Source organism: Alternaria ventricosa (genome assembly GCF_023758065.1).
Source record: "Alternaria ventricosa strain BMP 2768 chromosome Unknown scaffold_2, whole genome shotgun sequence".
Taxonomy (NCBI): domain Eukaryota; kingdom Fungi; phylum Ascomycota; class Dothideomycetes; order Pleosporales; family Pleosporaceae; genus Alternaria; species Alternaria ventricosa.
In genome coordinates, this window is record NW_026055682.1 from 1164606 (window position 1) to 1185845 (window position 21240).

General features: G+C 52.9%; 7 protein-coding genes across 7 annotated transcripts; 5 read left to right on the forward strand and 2 right to left on the reverse strand.

Moving 5' to 3' along the window:
* Positions 1 to 283: 283 nt before the first annotated feature.
* Positions 284 to 4621, forward strand: J4E93_001387 (uncharacterized protein; the record flags this gene model as incomplete). The annotated part of the gene is made up of 2 exons (XM_049339339.1): positions 284 to 674; positions 732 to 4621. The coding sequence occupies 2 exons, from the start codon at positions 284 to 286 to the stop codon at positions 4619 to 4621; spliced, it is 4281 nt and encodes a 1426-aa protein (XP_049203296.1).
* Positions 4622 to 5831: 1210 nt separating this feature from the next.
* Positions 5832 to 6416, forward strand: J4E93_001388 (uncharacterized protein; the record flags this gene model as incomplete). The annotated part of the gene is made up of 1 exon (XM_049339340.1): positions 5832 to 6416. One exon carries the CDS (start codon positions 5832 to 5834, stop codon positions 6414 to 6416), a length of 585 nt encoding a protein of 194 aa, XP_049203297.1.
* A 73-nt stretch (positions 6417 to 6489) lies between these two features.
* Positions 6490 to 7436, reverse strand: J4E93_001389 (uncharacterized protein; the record flags this gene model as incomplete). Its single annotated transcript, XM_049339341.1, has 2 exons — positions 6490 to 6815; positions 6875 to 7436. 2 exons carry the CDS (start codon positions 7434 to 7436, stop codon positions 6490 to 6492), a joined length of 888 nt encoding a protein of 295 aa, XP_049203298.1.
* Positions 7437 to 9561: 2125 nt separating this feature from the next.
* J4E93_001390 (uncharacterized protein) lies at positions 9562 to 10326 on the forward strand (the record flags this gene model as incomplete). The annotated part of the gene is made up of 1 exon (XM_049339342.1): positions 9562 to 10326. One exon carries the CDS (start codon positions 9562 to 9564, stop codon positions 10324 to 10326), a length of 765 nt encoding a protein of 254 aa, XP_049203299.1.
* Positions 10327 to 15095: 4769 nt separating this feature from the next.
* Positions 15096 to 16741, forward strand: J4E93_001391 (uncharacterized protein; the record flags this gene model as incomplete). The annotated part of the gene is made up of 2 exons (XM_049339343.1): positions 15096 to 16556; positions 16619 to 16741. 2 exons carry the CDS (start codon positions 15096 to 15098, stop codon positions 16739 to 16741), a joined length of 1584 nt encoding a protein of 527 aa, XP_049203300.1.
* Positions 16742 to 17561: 820 nt separating this feature from the next.
* On the forward strand, positions 17562 to 19156 carry J4E93_001392 (uncharacterized protein; the record flags this gene model as incomplete). Its single annotated transcript, XM_049339344.1, has 2 exons — positions 17562 to 17774; positions 17825 to 19156. 2 exons carry the CDS (start codon positions 17562 to 17564, stop codon positions 19154 to 19156), a joined length of 1545 nt encoding a protein of 514 aa, XP_049203301.1.
* A 186-nt stretch (positions 19157 to 19342) lies between these two features.
* J4E93_001393 (uncharacterized protein) lies at positions 19343 to 20733 on the reverse strand (the record flags this gene model as incomplete). The annotated part of the gene is made up of 2 exons (XM_049339345.1): positions 19343 to 20640; positions 20697 to 20733. 2 exons carry the CDS (start codon positions 20731 to 20733, stop codon positions 19343 to 19345), a joined length of 1335 nt encoding a protein of 444 aa, XP_049203302.1.
* Positions 20734 to 21240: the final 507 nt, after the last annotated feature.

Genomic DNA, 21240 nt, shown 5'->3' on the forward strand with positions numbered 1-21240 from the left:
CTGCGACCTGCTATCCTCCCCCTATACGTCCCGAGACACTGTGACGTCGCCTGCCTGCTCTATCCCAACTACGTGTCTGACGCCGTGCCGGGCCCGCGCCATCGATATCTGATCTCACCTCCCCGACTAATCCTAGCAGCACTCCCTCAGCCTTACAGGCGTGCCGCATCCGAGCCATCCTAAGAGTCCCAGACACGCCCTTCGCTGCCCCTCTCCGCTGTGCCATGTACCGCACCGTGACCCCGTATCTGCCTTCATGAGCTGCTAGTCGGCGCGAGCAGCCATGCCTCTGCGCTCCCTCCGCCCCGGCCGCAGCGAACGAGACCTCAAGCGACGGAGCACCCTCGACCCTGCCGGCTTCTTCCACCGCCGCGCCGACAAGGACACGCGCTTCGACAGGTCGCAGGAGAACCTCGACGCCAGTCGCATTGCCGCCTCTGAGGATGGCTTCCGCCCCACGTCCACCGACACGGCGCGGCCCTCGACCGGCCATGATGATGATGACGACTCCCCGCCTTCTCCGCCCGTACAGGAACACACGCCCAACACCAAGCGCTTCAGTCTGATGCGCTTCCGCCATGCCTCGGACCCCCAGCTCTCCGCCAAGGCAAAGGAACACGCCGCAAGGGACGACGATGCACCGCCGGTCCCTCGCGTGCCGGGCACTCCTGCGCGTACGTATGCGTGTTGAATGTTGTATGGGTCTGTCGTACTGACGTGAAGCCATATAGCGCCCGCCATCATCACCACTGCACCAACGGTAGCAGACCACGACGACGAGGCCAAGATCGCGCCCAGGCGGAGCAGGATGCAGCAATTCGCCCTGCGCAGGCGCTCCTTCGACCCGACGACGTTCGAAAAGCCGACGACGCTGCGAAAGTCGATGGACAAGAAGCGCAAGCCGCTAGGCTTCAAGAAGAGCACTGGGGACCTCTTGGACGAGAAGGAGCGTGCTTCGACGAGCAGCCATCGCCGGCCGGACGTGCTTGCCGATTCGCGCGAGTCTGTGGAAAGCGCGAGCTCGCTGGCGCCGCCTGCCACCAGGGCCTCCGAGTCGTCACGATCAGATGGAAGCTCCGGCGGACACATTTCTTTCGAAACTACCTCGCGGCCCTCGCATCCGGCCCGCGTTGGCTCTTCACGATTTGGCTTTGGGCGTCGAAAACAACGCGCATCCTTATTCCCACTCCCTATGAAGATCGAGCCTCCGCAATTCCCCGACACGGCGCCTGCTACACCACGTGCGTCTACGGGCGCGAGGAGTTCTGCCTCGACCGATCACTCAATCACCGAGAGTCCACCCCTGACCGCGCGTCGTCTCAACTATGGAGAACCTGGGACACAGACGCCACCAGTCCCTTCTGCATCGCAAGTTGCTTTTGCTGCTGGTGCTCTGAATTTGGCCTCACCCGGTTCAGGTACTCTCTTTCGCAACGACTCGTACCGGTCAAGCCGATCCGCTCGCTCCTCGCCAAACAACAATGGTCCTGCACGGATGGGTCTTAGGGGGCGCTCATCCACTATGGGATCTTTGGGCGGGCGATCCGACGGCGCAGGCTCGCCAACACCACCTGGCGGGCCCAGCGGAAGGACTTCGACCTCCACGGCAGGAAGGAGTAGCTTCAGCAATCTGTTTGGCTTGAGTTCAAGATTTCGTCAGAACTCCGAGCCCCATTCACCCCGGCATGGTTCACCTGCTCACGGGTTTCTAGGAAGCTCAGGCTTGTCATCGCACCAGAACTCGATGAACATCAGTAGGGAAACACTCATTCTACCAGAGCGTGAAGAAGGCGAGACACCTGGACGATACCTGGAACGAATCGAGGCGAATAACTTCGATAAGAGCGTCGTTGCCAGCTATCTCAGCAAGACCGACGACCCCTTCCTGCTCGCCGTACTTAGAAGTTACATGCGGAAGTTTGCATTCTTTGGCGACCCAATCGACATGGCCATCCGCAAGTTGCTCATGCAGGTTGAACTGCCCAAAGAGACACAACAAATTGACCGTGTCCTTCAGGGCTTCGCCGACCGGTATCACGAATGCAACCCAGGTATTTACATCAACACTGACAAAGCCTACTTTATATCTTTCTCCATTATCATTCTTCACACGGACGTCTTCAACAAGAACAACAAACGGAAAATGCAAAGACCCGACTACATCAAGAACTCGTCCTGCGATGGCGTCTCGGCTGACGTCCTCGGCTGTTTCTACGACAACATTGTCTACACTCCATTCATTCACATTGAAGACGAGGTTGATCTGAAGAACATCACCTCGAAGAAAAGCAAGAGAGTCGCGGTCTTGAAAGGACCGATGAACGATCCGGCGCGAAAAGCTGCGAAGGAGCCCATCGATCCGTACACTCTGATCTTCGAAGGCAAGCTGGACGCACTCCGACCCACGATACGAGACGTTATGCAACTGGACGACCCGTACAACTACACTGGCACGACCGCGACGCTGGACACCAAGAATATCTACAAGCTGTTCTCCAAATACGGCGTGATACAGATTGTATCCTCGCGATCGAGACCGGAAGCCTTCATGTCCGAAGCCGCCCAAGAGAACCCCTTCGGCACCTCGGTCGGCATCGTTGAAATGCCAGTGACAAAAGTGGGAGTTTTGTGGAGAAAGGACACGAAGAAGAAGAAGGCCCGTTCGCCATGGCAGGAATGGGGCGCCGTTCTCACTCGATCGGGATTGTCGCTATTCCGGAACTCTACTTGGACGAAGAACTTGATGAGCCAGCACGAGCAACATCTCAAACGCGGCGACACAGGCCCGGTCATATTCCAGCCTGCCCTACCCGACTTTAAGCAAGACCACATCATCCCGATGGACGGTGCGGTTGCGCTTGTCGACGCCACATACAAGAAACATAAGAATGCGTTTGTCATGTTCTCGAAGGCAGGCGAGGAGACATTTTTGGCCGATAACGAGAAGGACCTGAACGAGTGGCTGGGTGTGCTCAATTACACTGCTGCATTTGAGACACTGGGTGTTCGGTCAAGAGGCATGATTGGCGGGCTATACGAAGGCCAGAAGAACCGTGGCATGCGGCGCCTGGAGTCATCCCACTCGACCAAGACGATACCAACGGCCACTGGCGAAGTCACCATCACAAGTGGCAAGATCGACAATCAGTTTGCACAGCAGATGATGAACGCTAGGAAAGATCTCATGCAGGTGCGCATTACAGAGTCCGAGGACAAGCTCACCAGTGCTATCAAAGAGTTGGAAGCACGCTTACGAGATGCAAGACATCTCCAGATTCTTGCGCCCATTCAACCCAAAACTCGCGAACTAGTCATACACGCTGCCGGTCGGTTATCAGCCAAGCTTAAGTGGACCCGTATCGATATCTGGAGGATGAAATGTCATCGTGACATCCTTGCCCAAGAATTGGAAGACGAGAGGAAAGGCCTCGCAGATAAACAAGCGCAAGATGACCAACCCACGGAGTTTACTCAACAACAGCCGCAAGTTTCGCCACAACAGCTGTCGCACAGAGCGTCAAAAGTCAGTGGACTAGCGCGGTTGACTTCCAAGACCAGCTCGATGAACAGTGGAAACAAGCAGGCCCCACTGTCTCCTACCTCACCGGGCCGTCCAGGGACCAAGTCCTCCAGGGATACTGAATTTGGTGGAGATGAAGCATTCAAGACACCACCGGAGACATCCCGGCAGTCAAGTCCCAGGGATCCATCAGCTCAATTTCAACCTGGGCCTATATTTGGCCCTGGCTCATCTGATCGTCGAAGCTCATTTGCGAGCTCTTCAGCACATTCACCGAGGATGTATCCCTCCGATCACAGACCCTCAATATCGACGACTGGCGATGGCACCTTAGGCTCCGATTCTGACTCTGACTCTGAGGACGGGTCTCGGTACGCGACCCCGCCTCCAGGCGAGGCGGGTGATTTAGAGCCCATGTCACCAGAGCCGACACCTGGAGAGAGCCCCCGACCAGAGCCTGTCATTGATTCTGACTACGAACAATCCCTTGCTGCTTTGACAGGATCGCCCAGGTCTCACACAAAGCAAAGAAGAAGTCTACAGCGCACTCTTCGAGAGTCCCGTGGCAGCTCTTCTCACCGCCGCAGCCACAAAAGCAGAGACTCGTCGTCGACAATCACACTCGCGAGCGATAACACCGAGAGCGAGGGACTGGCGCGCGGCAAGGGCAGCTTTACAGTCCATGGCAAGAAGGCGTCTGTGATCCAATTCGGCTCGGACTGGCACAACACCACAGCCGAAGAGCGCTTGGCGGCGAAGAAACAACTCCAGGAGGCTGCCGAAGCGATCTCTGCCGACGAGCGGGATGGCACCACAGCCGCGCTTTCGCCAGGAAGCGAATACAATGACCCGTTTCCTCCTCGAAAATTATCCGCAGGCACCACAAAGCAGCGACATGTATCGTCTCAGACGATCACTCCAGCAAACTTTCGCGAGTCCTTTAGAATAGAACAATCCGACTCTGACAGCGAGTCTGACATGAGCGACATTGCCGAAGAGACGCAACGAACGTCCGACGACCAGCCAACGATGAAGGGCAAAGACCCTGTTACCGAACACGTGGAACGGCCTATACATAATCTCGAGGCCTCACCAGCCTAGTACCAACTCCTCTCCTTTCCTTTATTTCATTCGCATTCTGGATTTCAAAAGTGGATTTATGGTCATACCAGCATCGCTTGAGCGGCTTCTGTTTCTCCTTTGTCTATTCTACATACTCTTCTTCGGACCTTGTACGCACAAAGCATGGCGCATGCGGGCATTGAATTGGAAACGCGACGGGGGCGCTCTTATACATGCATAGACGGACTCTCGGACTGGCGTTTGCTCGAGATTAGGATTGAGGGAAAGCAAAGTAGGGCTTGGTGTCAGGGCATACGGTCGATACCAGTGTTGCTGCTGTTTGTATGTGGATTACGATATCCCCATTGTGGATCAAAAATCGAACTACCGACTTATATGCGTGGTGTTATGGTGTTCAGTGCCGTTGTGCCGGCTCCGTGATGATGGCGCTAGTATCGATTAGTCACCCTGCCTTCCAGAATCGTTTCCCGTTACCAGTACCGACTCCTCCACCACACCTCAACTGGTATGCATGACCGCGTTACATGACTGCGCTCAATCGCGCACCCACATGTCTGCAGAAACCCGCCCGCCCTGCGCCTCAATCCCCTCACCTCGGGCAAAGCGGCATTGAACAACTCCTTCCTGCCCTCCTGAAGCCATCCTGCATACGCTCCTGAAGCTATCCTGCATGCCCTCCAACAGCCAAACCGCGTTTCGCATGTCCGCCAAAAACCAGGCCCCACTCCACGAGGTACAATAGCGACCCACCTGCTATTGGTAGAAACAGTGAGGTTTTCGGAGCTCGGCAGCCGCCTTGGGCCTAAGCGAAGACGGTAGAGATCATCTCAAACCAGAAACGTCGCGACGGCCCCTACCAGGTGGACGTGACAGCCCTGTCAGAAATGTCGCGAAGTGTTTGGTCGTGAACTGGTGATACAGGGAGGTGTGCCTTATTGCCGTTTACGCGCCTGAAGGTATGATCTCACGATGGTGGTTGTGCTTTTTATAAGAGAAGGGTGAGGCCGCCGTTGTGGTTTTCGAGTATCGATCTTTCGTCGGTTTCGGTCGCCCCAGTCAGTCTTTACACTTACGTTCTCTTTTCGTTCTTTTGCTTGCCCTCCGGTTAGGGTACTTTACCTGCTTTTATTGAACGTTCGTTGATTATCGCTATACCCATTCAACATTGTTACATTTTTCATATTCTTGCCGTATACATATAACGGAACCTTCAAAAGCGAGAACGAAGATGTACGCCCACGCCTTCACCGCCCTTACGCTTCTCAGCGGCCTAGTCATTGCTGCTCCTACTGCCAACATCATACCCCGTCAAGGCAACGCCTGCTTCATCATCGGCAACGAAGTCCTTCCAGGCGAGACGGCCACTGTCGTCCAACAAATCCAGGACAAGGTCACCTGCGACCCCAACGCGAAAACAATCGAAAACGTCCCCGACGTGACCTCAGGCGGCCAAACCTTCTCCCAGATCAACTTCGCCGCCTCTGGCCAGAAACCCATGGAATTCGCCACCAGCACCTTCTTCACCGCTGTACCACTCGCCGACTCCAACCTCGAAGCTTTCCAAGATGCGCTCAACGTTTACCTGGCCACTGAGGCTGGTCTGCGTAGCTCAGGAGGCAACTTCGGTATCATCAAGGCGCCCAAGTTCTTCCTCGAGATGCAGATTTCGAGGATCCAGACTGCGAGGGGCCAGCCTCCTACAGACCCGGCTCAGACGGTCGAACACTTGAGGGACAAGGTTATTGAGAACAACATCAGGGAGGATCAAGCGGTTATGGATCAGGTTACTCAGTTGGCTACTCAGCTCTCTTAAATTCGACATGAACAACACCAGCAAATATGTAGCCAAACCATCAATTAATCACATGATACCCGTCACCTTTTATTCACAACTTGCTCTCCCCACTGCCACCGACCTTCCCTCTCCAGCCCGTCAAGGTAGCTCCGCCATCCATCTCCACTGCGTTGCCCGTGATATGCGCACTCGCCTTACTACTCAGGAACAAGACCAGCCCACCAAAGTCACTCGGCTTGCCAATACGGCCCGTCGGCTGTCCCGCCGTCAACGCATCTGCGAATTTCTCCAGTCCGAAGTTCGTCATGCGCGAGGGGAATACGCCAGGGCAAATGACGTTGACCATGATATTCTTCGGGGCGAGTTTCGAGGCTTGCATCTTTGTGAGGTGGATGCATGCTGCCTTTGCTGGGCCATCTAGACATTTCGTTAATAAGGATCGTCTGCAAAAAAAAAGGGAATAACAATAAACATACAGCTGTAAGTCCCAGTCCCCGGATTACTCAACCCCCCGCCCTCTCCAGTCGTAACATCCACAGTCGTAATACCCGCCATACTAGCAATATTAATAACCCTGCTTGGATTATGCGCATCCGCTCCCTTTGCCAACAACCCCTCACACTCAACCGTCATATAAAATATACTCTTCACATTCAACGCATACAGCTTATCCCACGCATGTTCCGGATAGTTGTAGTAATCATCGCCCCAGCTCGCGCCCGTGTTGTTCACCAGCACCGTCAGGCGGTCCGTCTGCTTCTTCAGCTCCGTGCAGAGGGCGAGGCAGCCGGCTTTGTCTTTTAGGTCTGCGACGATGTAGGAGCATTTTCCGGGGCCGAGGGCGTTGAGGCGGGTGGTTGTGGAGGCGAGTTCGGATTCTTTGCGCGACGCGATGAAGACGCGCGCGCCGTTTTGGATGAAGGCTTGCGCGGCCATTTCGCCGAGGCCGGTGGCGCCGCCTGTCACGAGGACGACGTGCGAGGTGTAGTCGAAGAGCGTGCTGACGCGCAGGTCGTCTTTGGAGGCGGCGTGCGTCATGGTGGGTGGTGGTGTGGATGGAGGGTTGTGGGGTGGCTGAGGTGGAAATTGGTGTAGAGGTGAGGTCGATCGACTTTAGGCAAGCTTCAAGGAGGTATGTGTATATGCACAGAGATGCGCGGACGCGTCAAGGTCGATTCAGCCATGTCGGCAGAGCTGTGGTGGAGAGATGGCATGGACCTCGGCATCTTGAGGCTGTTTGCGGGGTGCTAGCGTCACTTGCGAACTCCACTGTGACCAGTCGAGATATCGGTACGTTTTCTTCGATCTGCACTTAGCCCGCAATAATCTGATTCTGGAACGTCTTTACATACGGACCTCCCATCGTACCACTCCGGAGGCGTCCTCTTCGCGGCTTGTTCCACACTCGGCTTTCAGTTTGTCTAGCATCTCTACTGGGTTCCTTACGAGGTATACATTACCGAGTGGCATTCGGCTGGAGACGCGCCAAGGATTTTCAAAGTGACCAACACCAAAGACTGGCTTTGGGGGTCGGTCCTCTGGGTTCTCTGCACAGTTGGGGTCATACTTGATCGCTTCCTCGAGGTATCCAATGGCAGCGTCTATATCCCCAAGTGCTTTGCAAACGACATGTGCCCTGAAGCTCAACAGAGATTTGAGCTTGCCAACTTCAAGCTGCCATTTTTTTGAAACTAGCGACGCTTCCTTCGCACACATGGGCTGATCAGATAAGAAACTGATCGCGTCTTCAGCCTCCTTGCGCGCTTTCTGGAGCAATGCCACACTGTCGGATGAACCAGCTGGGTCTTCCTCTTTCGACTCCAATATACCTGCGCGATGGCAGAGGGCTTTTATTTCCCCTGCAGCGATTTCGCAAGTCCGGAGCCATAATTCAAGAACCCCGTCCCTCGACGTATCGTTGCGTATGTAGTCGAAAAGATATACATAGGCCATACGAGCATGCTTCATATTATCCAGATGGTCAAGATAGTAAACAGCAGGCCACTCTCTCATCAAGTGCTCTCTTAACTTCATGGCCCAAGGAGAAGTGATCATGTCATTGGTGCTCACAATGTGAAATCTAAGGCGGGCCTTCGAAATGGGAAGCAGCAGAGGTTCAATGAGGATCTCTTGGGCTCGTTCAAGCGTGTGTGAGAACGTCTCAAAAAGCGACACATATAGGGAAGTGCTTCCAGACCTGACGCAGGTTAAGATCCGCCTTCATGGTATAATGAGAACTGCAATTACTCACCGATTTTGATGACCTTTGCCAATACGGATCAAGATCGGCAGGCTCGAGGCTGGCAGCAAGAAACACGATGTATTCTCCATAGGATTGGGGTTGCGGTTGCCGGTCGTGTGAAATTCGAGTTCCATTGCCACAGGAAAACCTGAAAAGTCCTTCTTAACAATCTCATCGCAGGATTGCAGCTGTGAGATAAGTGGTACGCGCGGGCAATTCACCCGGCGGCCGCTGGAATACCTTGGACACCCGGGTAGCGCGGGTATTGTTTTGTCGAACATGCTCCGAAGAAACCATGGGTGATTACTCTTAACAACCACGCACAGTTGACGTCTTAAAAACTGGAAGATCTCTGCGTTGATTTGTCGGCTCAATGTGAGCAGCTTACATAATGGCGATGAGGGTGCAGACGCCTGGGGAGGTACATCTAAGCGGCGGGTTCTTCGAGCTACACTTCTCGTCTCGGCATTTGAATGATACGGATCGTTGTATCCAGCTGGAGTGTAGGTCAAGAGCTCGTGATAAACCTGCTCACGGATTGTGATCGGTAAAGTCTGGAAAGTGTTCATTAAGAGAGGCTAGAAGTGGTAGTAGTGTCGTGAAGAGAAAGTGGTGTCCCTCATAACTCGAGAAGAAAAGGCGATGTAGCCTGCAGCTATACCTATAAGGCTCTAGCGTGGTCCCAACCGTACCTATGATTAGGCAACCAAGATCCTTAGACTTGCACGTCTGACAGATGACTTACATTATACCTAAATTGGGCTGTAGCGATATGTACCTCTTATCGAATGCTGCAGCTTCATGCAAGGCGAAATGACGTGTTGTGCTGCGCCTAGGTAATTACCTAGGTACAAAAGGGCCACTCGCGTCCACCATGGTTATAGTCAAAACACTTGCTGCTCACCCAGGTAGGTAAGCGCAATGATCCAACTACCTGTCGAACTCCAACGGGGATGCATCGATCTCCTTTCCGACGATTTGGCGACACTCAAGGCCCTTCGCCTGGTGAACAAAGGAATCCACGAATTAGCTTCCGAGAGTCTGTTCCGCACAGTATCCTTCACGAACGTCGAAAACAACCCAGAAAGATTCTTAAATATCTTCCATTCCTCTTTACGAAAGCATGTACGTCATGCCATCATCAATACTTCCGACCATCCCGACGAGTACAAGGACGAAGAAGACGAAGAAGACGACGATGACGACGACGATGACGACGGGAAATATGTGGATGAAGAGGGCAAAATTCTCCGTACCTTCAGCGATGCCATCGCACGACTTGCACAGCTGGAGAGACTGAGACGAGTAGAGCTAAAGTTCTCGAGCCTTTGCACCGTAGACGATTATATTGAGACCAGATTCAATAATACTATGGCGGAGGTTGAAGAGGATGAATCTTTCCGGGCAAAGATCCAGAGCCTTTGTTTCCAAGCTTTAGCGAAGAGCGAGAGCTTCGAGAGTCTTGCAATTCAGAACTTACAAGATGCAATGCCTCAGGATATCATGGAATCTGAAAACTTCGTGGCCGTCAGAGCGCGCTTAACAGAATTGCAACTGAGAATCTTGAGGTACCACGAGGAACCGGAAGATCAAAAGAGCACCTATGCAGACGCGGCGCACAATGGTCTCAGACGTTTTCTCCCAAAGTACTGGTTGAAGCCCACCACCAATCAACTCACACGGTAAGTCTTCCTATACAAGCTCCGAGCTATATGCAAGCCATGTTCTGAGTTTGCAAATAAACATTTAGTCTTACGCTCGATTGCGACTGCTTCTGGGGAGTCTGGCCATTCATGGACCTCCGAGAGGTCGAACCATTTCCACATCTCAAGTCGCTGTGTTTTGGCAGTTGGACTATCGCGCATGACTGGCAGGTCGACTGGATCATTGCGCATGAAGCTACGCTGGAGACTCTACTCCTTTATGGCTGCGGTGTTGTTCGTCGAGTACACTTGTTCGGAAGAGGAATTTTGGCGAACTTTCCTCAGCTACTTCCACATCCGGAGGAGGCCGAGAGTGATGATGAGGGTGACGACGAGCTTAGCGAATTCGGTTATCCTGTTGGAGGCAGTCGAAAAGTTGCACCGGATATTCGTTGGCATCAAATATTCGAACGCTTCCGAGTTGGCCTCCGACGTCTTCGGTACTTCAAGTTGGGCTATTCGGAGGACTATCCTTTCGATAGCCGCTACAACACCCCGTCCGATCTCCCCATGGCTGGTTACTGTTCCCTTGACTGTCGCTCGATGTCAATGGATTCGCCACAACCCGAATGGGAATTTCATAGGCCTGAAGATGATGAAGAAGGTCAGCGTGGGCAAGAGACAGATCTCGAGGAGGAGGATCAGCGTGCTCTGGCCGCACTGATCGAGACAGTGGAACAAAGGGCTGTTGAAGCTAGTTGAAATGAACCAACAATGCAGGTATACTTCTCATAAACTTGGATAACAGTTTGGTAGAATGCGACACACATTGCAGCCACTCCAGAATGGTTTCAGACGGCAGCCGAATATCATCTCGGCATATTCACTGCCGAAGGCTCCCAAACTCCGCAGTCGCACAGTCTTTTCCCTGAAGAGAAACTCTGAATATCTTGCTAGGTTGGCTAGACTCGCGTAAACTGATATCGAAGACACCGGGTACGACCATCGGTCTTCTGAATTGCACTTCCATCCAGGAGGAAGTGCTGAACGGTGACTGCGAGCTTCTCGAGTCCTTCAGTCGATGCAAAGCTTTAGCGACTGCATGATTTCCGTGCGCAATCTTTCCAGGTAGACCAAAGGCCTTCGCCGCCGCTCCCGATAGGTGGATGAAGTTGTAGTCCTTGCAGATCGCAGCCCATTTCAGCGGGTCGTCGACTGACATCGATACCTGTGTGGTGCTCTCAGACAACTGTGGTATCGCCATGCTAGACCTGGTCTCATGTAAACTGTTCCGGATTTCCTTGGACTGTGACTTTCTTAATTCTAGCATGGTGAAGATCTGGCGAAAGATGATATCCATAGTTCCATCCTTCCTACCAGTGGGAGTGGTGATCACGACCTCCAGATCCCACTCGATGCCTCGTCTTGCTGGTCTTGGGTGGTTACTTGTAATCGCCTTCAGACGGGCTGTTCGTAGATCCACGAGTCTCGACAGGTCGCATAGGTCGGGGCGTAATATCTCGAACCTATTGCGCACGTTGACTGCGCCTAGTGGATTGATGGGACACCAGGGACTGGCGAGTAGAAGTAGCATTGCCGGCTCGGTCATGGCTGAAAGGAACAGCATGAGTTGCGGTGCTGAGAGCTCTTCTCCTGAGTTGCTTGTTCCTCCAACTGCTGCTTGATACCGAACAACATCGTCTGCATCTAGAGTGAATGGGGAGTCAAGCTCTAATGCTGAAAGCTTGATGCGCGGAAACCCGGGAATTGCGTAAAAAATTGATTTTGCTATCATTGACAGGATCGCTAGCACGACCTCCCCCATGCGAAGCGAGGCTGGGGAAAATGCCAGAGTGACTCTTCTTGGGCTGAACAACAATGGCGTCAGGCGGTACCCGAATGAGACGAGCACGCCGAAAAACATGCCCGATATGAGAAATAGTGTCATGCTGGAAGGCTTGCGATGAATCCGATGCTCCTACGTACATGTGCAGGTCGTGGATGCCAGATGCAGAGGACCTCGGGCGTTTCTCCGTAGCTAGCGGCGCCGATGACGTCATCACCGATGTGGAAGGCACAAGCGCAGCACCCAGCCACCTTCATGCCCACTGCAAGTGCCACCCCTCGCCATCGTGCCATAAAGGCAAGAGAGTCAAAAGTTCTCCACGACGAGCGACCTCGTCCGTTTGCTCAACCTCTTCGATCCAGTTCTCTCCGTCCAAAGTTCATCCGTCCTCGCGAGGCCCATGACGGCGCACCTTCTCCAACACTTCCGATGCCCACAGTTTGGGCATTTGTTTCCGGCGCGTGCGAACGACCATATTTTATCACCTGGTAAGATTAGCAAGCCTCGATGCGTACCATAAAGGCAACATACAGTGATGACAGCACCAGCTGTAAGTAGCGTCTGGGTTTGCATTGCTTGCAATATTTCCCATGATCTGCATGCGGTCTTTCCTGCGATCTCAGAGGATGTGAGGTTCAGTCTCGTTGAGATAGTATGGACAACAGGTGCGACAGAGATATTATGTGGGTTCGATCAAGTGCTGCACATATGAATTGAAGCGCTGCCAGGCTTAGAGACAGAACTTCTGTGTGTGGGTATTAGATTTCTATGCTACAGTAATGGGAACGAGAACGTGATTCGGGACCCTTGGGACGTACCAGAGCTCGCGCTGTCTGCTTGCGTTGCTTCGACATTCACAGATCACCGCCAGCACGATCTGTGAACGCTAAAGATCTTGCGAGTCGTTGTATGACGTGCACCCGAAAGCCAGGCTGTCGAGATACGTAGTTCTTGGGCTTACTTCATCGAGCCCTTCACTTTGGGGGATGTTGTTTGGTTAATGGACTACTAGGATCAGGGCTACTTTGGTGTGCCTGCAAGATCCAACGGCAGTGTGACTGATCCAATTTGTAGACTACCCCCGAAATGGCATATGGCCAGAAATACAGACAAACTTGGGCCTAGACTGATAGTTCCCTTGCCAAAGCTCTGCCGGGCTACGATCTGAAGCACTGCCAGGCATCTCTGCAGGGCTGTGATCTTGGCCATCTGCTGAATGTTGCCAGTCACCAGCCATTTCGGAGACGTGCGTTGACGGTGCGGGGCGCACGATCGTCTGAGCGTACTTTGCTTCTCCATCCTGGTACGTGGAATCTGCCGGGTGGTAAACGTATTTATCTTGTCCAACATCCGCATCCACTTGTTCCGTGCTGACATTCTTCCGTTTTCTTTTGAACAAAACCCATAACAGCGCCCCAACTATTGCTATCCCAACAATCGGCCCAACGACCGCGCCAGCTATCCAGCTTTTACTCGAAGAATCTGGGTCTTGAGCTGATGGTATGTCTGTTGTTACTGAAGATGGCGTTGCGATTGTACTCGTGTTGCTTGGAGTGGTCGAAGACTCGAACGTTAAACTTGACGTACCTACACCCAGGTTTAGCTGACAGACTTCGCTCGAAGCTACTCATGACTTACTGCTCGGTCTAGCTGTGACTGTATTAAAGATGGTAGATGGTTCAGGCGGCCCGCTAATATAGAATCCCGACGACGATATCTGTTCCGTGAACGGGTCTTCTGCGCCAACGGGTGTGAAACGTAACACCCAGTAGTCGTTGGCTATCAGTGCGGAAGAAGGTATGTTGACATCCCACTGAAACGATGTAGTGCTGGTTATATCAACGCTTCCTACATAACCTTTGACTTAGTTACTGCGACATCACTCACCAGCGATCTTGAACTTGTAGCTCTGATCCATGAAGCTTGTGACCCAAAAGTCGAGCTTCTTGACATCGCACGAAGTACAGTACGTGTTGAATGCATATTGAAGCTCGGACTTCCAGCGTATAGTGAATGGTGCACCACTTTGCAAGCTCGTAGATCCGTTTGGAGTCGCAGGCGCAGTCCAGCTGTCCTGTATGGTTTGACACCATGCTCCAAAGATGAGATTAGTGTACAAGAGGAGCAGCGCTAATTGTAGAGCCATCTTCGCGCAGGGTATGAGCACACGAAGTCGCGCAATGGTAGATGAGAAACTTGCAAAGACGCTTCTTCTCGGCGCAATGGTGATCGCCTGGGTATATTGCCTCCGAACACCCAAAAGACGAGACAGTGCAGCTGAATCAGGGGCTAGCAGCGCATATGAGGGAAGTTACAGGTTTTGGAATTACCAAGAGGATTCATGGCGGACGTATTGTGATAGAACTTGACCAATAAGCGCATCTGTTGCGATCAGGAATCAACTACGCCACAACCTTGCAGAAGTCGGAATCCGAGCGTTTCGCGCAGCGCGTAGCACACCGCAAAGTCGTCAACGCTGGTTTATACCAGGAGGTAATGCTGTGGCGCTCGATAATGTCATTTTAAATTGGCGTTATCAATGTAAGAAACGACATGGGGACTCACCATAAGCGCCGATGTTCTTTCAGGCGATTGGGGCGTAACACGGCCCCTAGAACCGTTTGCGGCACAGGTAAGAGGTGTCTTACGCGCCGTAACACGAAACAGTCCGAGCACTATAATAGCATTGCAAGCTGCAAGGTATGGCACGGTGCGCGTCAAGTTTCTGCTCAACTCCTCTTCCTCCTTCCATGAGTTTCGCGTCGAGTTCTCGCGCCTGCACCTATGAGAGATTAATCATGTTTCTCAGAAAATGGAGATGGAGTGTGATGCTCCTGGTGGCTTTCGTTTTTCTTGTAACCATCACCTCTTTTTCCGCTCCTTTCACCCCATCGAGGACTTCCATCTTCCCATCAGGCCACCATGAACATGCTCCGAGCTCGCATGCGTGTCCAACAAGACCGCCCATGCCAGCAATAACTCCAGATACTGGAGATCGCTTCAACTGGAGAGCAATCTCGATCCGACACCCAGTTGATGAGTATGCGCAGCTATCCTCACAAAAGCCCTTGTCCAGGAGCACTTTGCAAAGATCTCAGCATCCAAAGTCGCCAGGTGCCGAAGCGATTACTGGTAGACGAGCGGCTGTCAAGGAGACCTTTCAACGATGCTGGAAGTCTTACAAAGAACGCGCATGGATGAAAGACGAACTGGCACCCATGTCGGGCCAGCCTCGAGATACCCAATTTGGTGGCTGGGGAGCTACGTTAGTCGACTCACTAGACACTTTGTCAATCATGGGGATGGAAGACGAGTTCGCCGAAGCCGTCGAAGCAGCTCTGAAGATCGACTTCAAACCAAGCGATGATCGCGAGAGTGAGATCAACATGTTCGAGATCATTATACGCTATCTGGGAGGCTTCATAGGCGCTTATGACGTTTCTGGCTGCCACGACACCCGTCTTCTGAACAAGGCTCTCGAAGTAGCAGACATGGCTTATGCGACCTTCGACACGCCTAACCGGATGCCTGTGTCGAGATGGAAACCCGGGAAGGCGGCGGACGGCGAAGAGCAGCTGCCAGCTCTCTCGGTACTCATAGCTGAAGCCGCTTCCGCTAGTGTGGAGTTCACTCGTCTCTCCCAAATTACAGGCGATATGCGATATTTCGACGCCATCTCCAGGGTTACGGATGTACTTGATGCACAGCAAGGATCCACGAAGCTCCCTGGAATGTGGCCGATCAGTGTAGACATGAGAACGCCGAACCTGACTTTCGACGCTTTCTTTGGGCTGGGTGCTATGGCCGACTCGGCATTTGAGTATCTACCGAAGATGTATCAGTTGCTCAACGGGAATGAGCCGGCTGGTCAGTATCGCAAGATGTACGAATACGCGATGGATACGGCGATAACGCACACCATGTTTCGACCCATGGTGGAAGACAAAGCAGACATCTTGATCGCAACCGCGAAACATGATGGCCCTGATGGACAAAGAGACAACACTGGGCAGCACCTGGTGTGCTACGCTGGTGGTATGCTGGCGCTTGGTGGGCGGCTCTTCGACAACCAGACCCATCTCGACGTCGGACGGAAGATCTCTGACGGTTGCGCGTGGACGTATAAAAATGCACCGAACGGCATTATGCCTGAAGTGTTTTCGATGACCCCGTGTCCGTCGTGGTCAGAGTGCGATTACACACCAGGCGCAAAGCCATTCAGCGCAGTCCACGATGGCCGTTATATTCTCCGGCCAGAAGCAATCGAGTCGATCTTCTACATGTTCCGGCTCACGGGTGAGACCAAGTATCAAGAGATCGCGTGGGAGATGTTCCAGGCCATCGAGGCGAATACAAAGACTGAATTTGGCAACGCCGCGCTCCAAGACATTATGTCGACCCCGCCACCAAAGAGTGACAGCATGGAGGTAAGTTTTAGAAATGCGATGCTTCCGAAACAAACGCTGACTTTATCTCTTCACCTCCGCAGAGCTTTTGGTTGGCCGAGACCCTCAAATATTTCTATCTCATCTTTAGCGACCACGATGTAGTCAGCTTGGACGATTTTGTCTTTAATACTGAAGCGCATCCGTTTCGGATACCCTACCGTTAGTGTCTTGATCGTATCGGCGCAGGATGAGTGGGGTGGCTTCCTGTGGCGTTGGTTTAGGACCGCGAACGCGTATCGTAGGAGAGAGTCGATATATGAAATTTGGCTTGGATTCATATCCCATATGAACAGTTGCGTTGGGTTAGGTAGCTCTAGGTCGACGCTGCTGGTGGCTGCTGAGTCTGACGCGTTGCGGGCTGCGCGGCGTTGACCGGGTGGATCCGAAAGAGGGAAGACGGCGCCGGCACCGGCCAAGCTTTCCCCGAAAGCTTGAGCACGGATGGCGTTGCTTCGAGCCTCGACTTTCGACGCGCACGACACGCGTGGATACATTCTGCATCCTAAACATTGCGAGCCTGAAAGTTCCGGGCACTTGTTCCTCATCACATGCCGATGACTTTTTCCGTCGTGCTCAACGCATACCTAGCGCATACCAAAGGTTCACTGTAGCGCGGCGATGCCCGCTCGTCGGTATTTGACGAAGACGTTAAACCTCGGTGTGCTGCTGCCGAAGTCTGCTTCCGTTCGCTAAATGATAGGATGACGAAACTTAGCGACGACGACACCGTGACGACGACGGTTCGCAACCCCTGCCTGAAACTAAATGGGCTGGGGTCCAGCCAATAATCCTACCATCTGGGGTCTCCACTGGGGGTCTCCGCGAAAGTCTTCTTCCGCAGGTATTAGTATGGGGAAGGACGGGTACACAGTATGGGGTTGCCACCCCGAGGCGTGCGCACTCGAGATTGCTGGTCTTTCTCTTTCTTGCTACTCATTCCGCAACTCACGCCTAGGGCTGTACCACCAAGACCACGTCACAGTCATGGAGAACGACAAAGAGGCCATCTCAGATAAGCCGATGACTAGTGAGGATCTAGAGCATGCAAACACTCATGGCACGTATCTCGACAATGACGAAGTATCTCACCTTTCCGAGGAGCATCGACAGTATCTGTTGGAAAGACATGGCACGCTTGAGCTTGACCCCATACCCACCATGGGCACGGCCGATCCATACAACTGGCCTCAGTGGAAGGTAGGTCATCACGCATTTATCAGTTTGAGGTCTACTGACAATGGGAATAGAAAGTGATGAACCTCCTCTTTGTCGCCTTCCACGCCATGATGTGCGCGTTTCCTGCTGCTGCAATCATTCCAGCCTATGAGAACATATCCGAAGACCTAGGTGTCAGCCTCCAAAGAGCATCGTATCTTACGTCTCTACAAATCGCTATCCTCGGGGGTGCTCCACTGTTCTGGCGGCCGCTCTCCACACGATACGGACGTCGACCCATCTTCATCATATCTTTGATTGGCAGTCTAGTCTTCAACGTTGGCTGCGCGAAGAGTCAAACATACGCTGCCATGGCTGCTTGCCGAGCTCTCCAAAGCTTCTTCATCTCACCCCCGAATGCGATCGGCAGTGCCGTTGTGGTCGAGACGTTCTTCAAAAGGGAAAGAGCGAAGTTTATGGGTATCTGGACGGTGATGATCACCTTGGGTATACCTTTGGCGCCCCTAATTTTCGGCTTTGTGACCTACAACGTCGGCTATCGCTGGATATACTGGATCCTCGCAATCGTCAACGGCGTTCAACTCATCCTGTACACGCTCTTTGGGCCCGAAACGCGCTTCATCCGACACAACAACGCACAACACGCGCAGTTCGGGTTTGCGGCCTACAAAGAGATGTATCTCAAGTTCCGACGCATCGATCCTACACCCATCACCGCCTCGGAGTTCATATCACCACTTCGACTATTCAAGTACCCATGCGTGGTCATCCCTGCATGCGCGTATGCAATGGTGTTTCTCTTCGCTTCGGTCCTCGCGACTGTTGAGATTCCGCAACTCTTCGGCGAGAAGTTCCACTTCAACGCACAGCAGATCGGCTTACAGTTCGTGGGTGTTATTATTGGTACGATCATCGGCGAGCAAATTGGTGGACATTCGAGTGATCTCTGGATGCGATGGCGCGCAAAGAAGATGACTCCTCTCCGCCCTGCTCCAGAGTTCCGTCTCTGGCTGAGCTACTTCGGCATCCTTCTCACCATCTGTGGCGTGGTTGTCTTTCTCGTTCGCATCGAGCAAGCCCCCGATCTGCACTGGAATGTGACGCCAATCGTCGGTGCAGGCATAGGTGCAGCAGGTAACCAGATCGTTACTACTGTTCTGATCACATATGCGGTCGATTGCTACCCTGAAGAAGCTGGTAGTATTGGCGTGTTTGTTACTTTTGTGAGGCAAATTTGGGGTTTCCTCGGTCCATTCTGGTTTCCTCCTATGTTTGAGAATGTAGGTATCGCGAACAGTGCTGGCATTGTCGCGGCATTGCTGGTAGGCGTTAGCTTGATCCCTGTCATGTTCACTCATTGGAAGGGCCATACGATGAGAGGTCATATGTCGGAGAGGATGTAAGACCAGTTGGACATATCTCCTTGCCATTGTGTCCAATGAAGAGCTACGCGTCTTTGGGTAGCGTACGAACACGTTGATGATAACCTGAACATCATGAAAAGCACGCGCATCTCCAGCTGATCCCTTGTGGAATTTTTGGATTGAATGCGATAGTAAAGGCACTATAGTACTTGCACAATTTTCAACCTACAACTTCGCTTCCAACCCCTCCTTCTGACACAGCTCTTCTGCCTCAGCCACAACATCAACACCATAAACTTGCGCCTGAATATCTGCGTCAGCCCACTTATCCGGCACCTTCCCAGATCCAGACTTCAGCGCCGCAAAGATCTTATCGCGCTCCTCCTTTGCCTTGCCAGCACCAAGATGCATGTCTCTCCCGTTCTGCGCCGCGAGCTCAACGAGTGCTTCCGCTCTCGGCTTCCTCAGCTTCTCATACAAACGAAGTGCGTGCTCGATAGTCTGCGGCTTCCCGTCTGCGATGCGCTTGGGGGAAAGCACGACACCCAGCACAGCGCCGTCTTCAATCGCCTGAGCAGCACCTTGGGCCATGTGTGGGAGCGTAGGATGGCAAGCGTCGCCGACCAAGGCGGCTGTACCATGCACCCACGTTACCAACGGATCGTGAACTCTCAACTTCCACTCCACGACTTCGCCTTCTGGCACCAGGTTCAACATGCGATGTATCATCGGACAAAAATCGCCGTAAACGTCCAACATGGCCTTCTTGCTGCCTTTGGTCGTATATTGCGCGTCTGGTGCTCCGGCGAAATTGATATCAGGCTGTGCGGTGGAGATGTTGTAGATCTGCTTGTTGTGGATCGGGTAGGCGATGATGTGTTTCTTCTCGCCGATCCAGCGTGTTACCGTGTCGGACTCGATCAGTTTCAGTAGCTCGGGATCGTTCTCCATTTGGTCTCGAGTCAACATGATGCGGTATGCAGCTTGACCTGAGTCGCAAGCTGCGCCGGTGTGACCGAGTTCCTTGAGCATGGCGACGCGAGTAGAGCTCTTAACGCCGTCCGCACCGAGCAGGATGTCGCATTCGACTTGTTGGGGCTCTCCGTTGCCCTGAGCTGGTGTAATGGTGAACTTTGGCTTCGCACTAAACTGTACGTTGGATATATTGCAGCCCAGCTTGAATGTGATGCCGCTTTCCTTCTTACAACCCTCGTATAGGCCGTTTGCCAAACTCGCTCGGTGGCCAACCATGTGTGGGTAGCCATACTTTTCTCGCACGTAGCCCAAATCTACGTACCCTAGCTCTTTGTCCGTCGAGCCTTCCCGAATTGATGTATTCGCGCATTGAACTGCCTCGTCGCGGATCGGTCCCCAGCAACCTAATCGGTCAAGGATGCGAGCCATGTTTGGTGCGAGTTGGATGCCGGCGCCTACAAAGCCCATGTTTGTTGCGTTCTCGTATATCGTAATGTTTTTGTGACCAGCTTTTGCGAGAGATAGCGCTGCTGCTAGGCCACCCATGCCTGAGGTGCGTTAGCTATCATGATGGAATGGGCGATCTCATGTTGGGGATGTCTACCTGCTCCAACAATCGCTATCCTAGTATTCTCTGCCATCCTAGGAATACTGCGTCTCTGTCTCGCCACTTATTGTACAATATCGGCTGGTATGATAAGGATGGAGCGCTGCTGATGCAATGTGGTTGCTGGTAGTTGTCGAGTTGGTTTTGCCGAAGACAAGCAGAGAACGTCCCGACAGCTCTTAAGATTCTGCTCAAACGTTTCTATATTCCGGTCTCTTGCTTTTGCTTCAATCCCTCCACAACTTCCGAGCTCCTTCCCGCGCGTAATGTTCAGCCACCGGAAGATAGCTTAGCCGGAATGTTCCTACCAGGACCTCCGAAGCTGCCTCCGGACCTTGGAAAGCACTACACGTCACTCTCAGTCGCAATAGCCGAAGTTTATCTAAGTCAACTCAGTAAGCACTTCTTCGATAAACATATATCGGGGAAGCTGTCGGCCCGAATACGTCCACGCCTGGGGAGCTTGCTGTTCCAAGGTTGTCAGCTACGGGCTGCACACCCCACCGTGGCGGGGCAACGGTTAGCGTCTTTCCATCTCAGC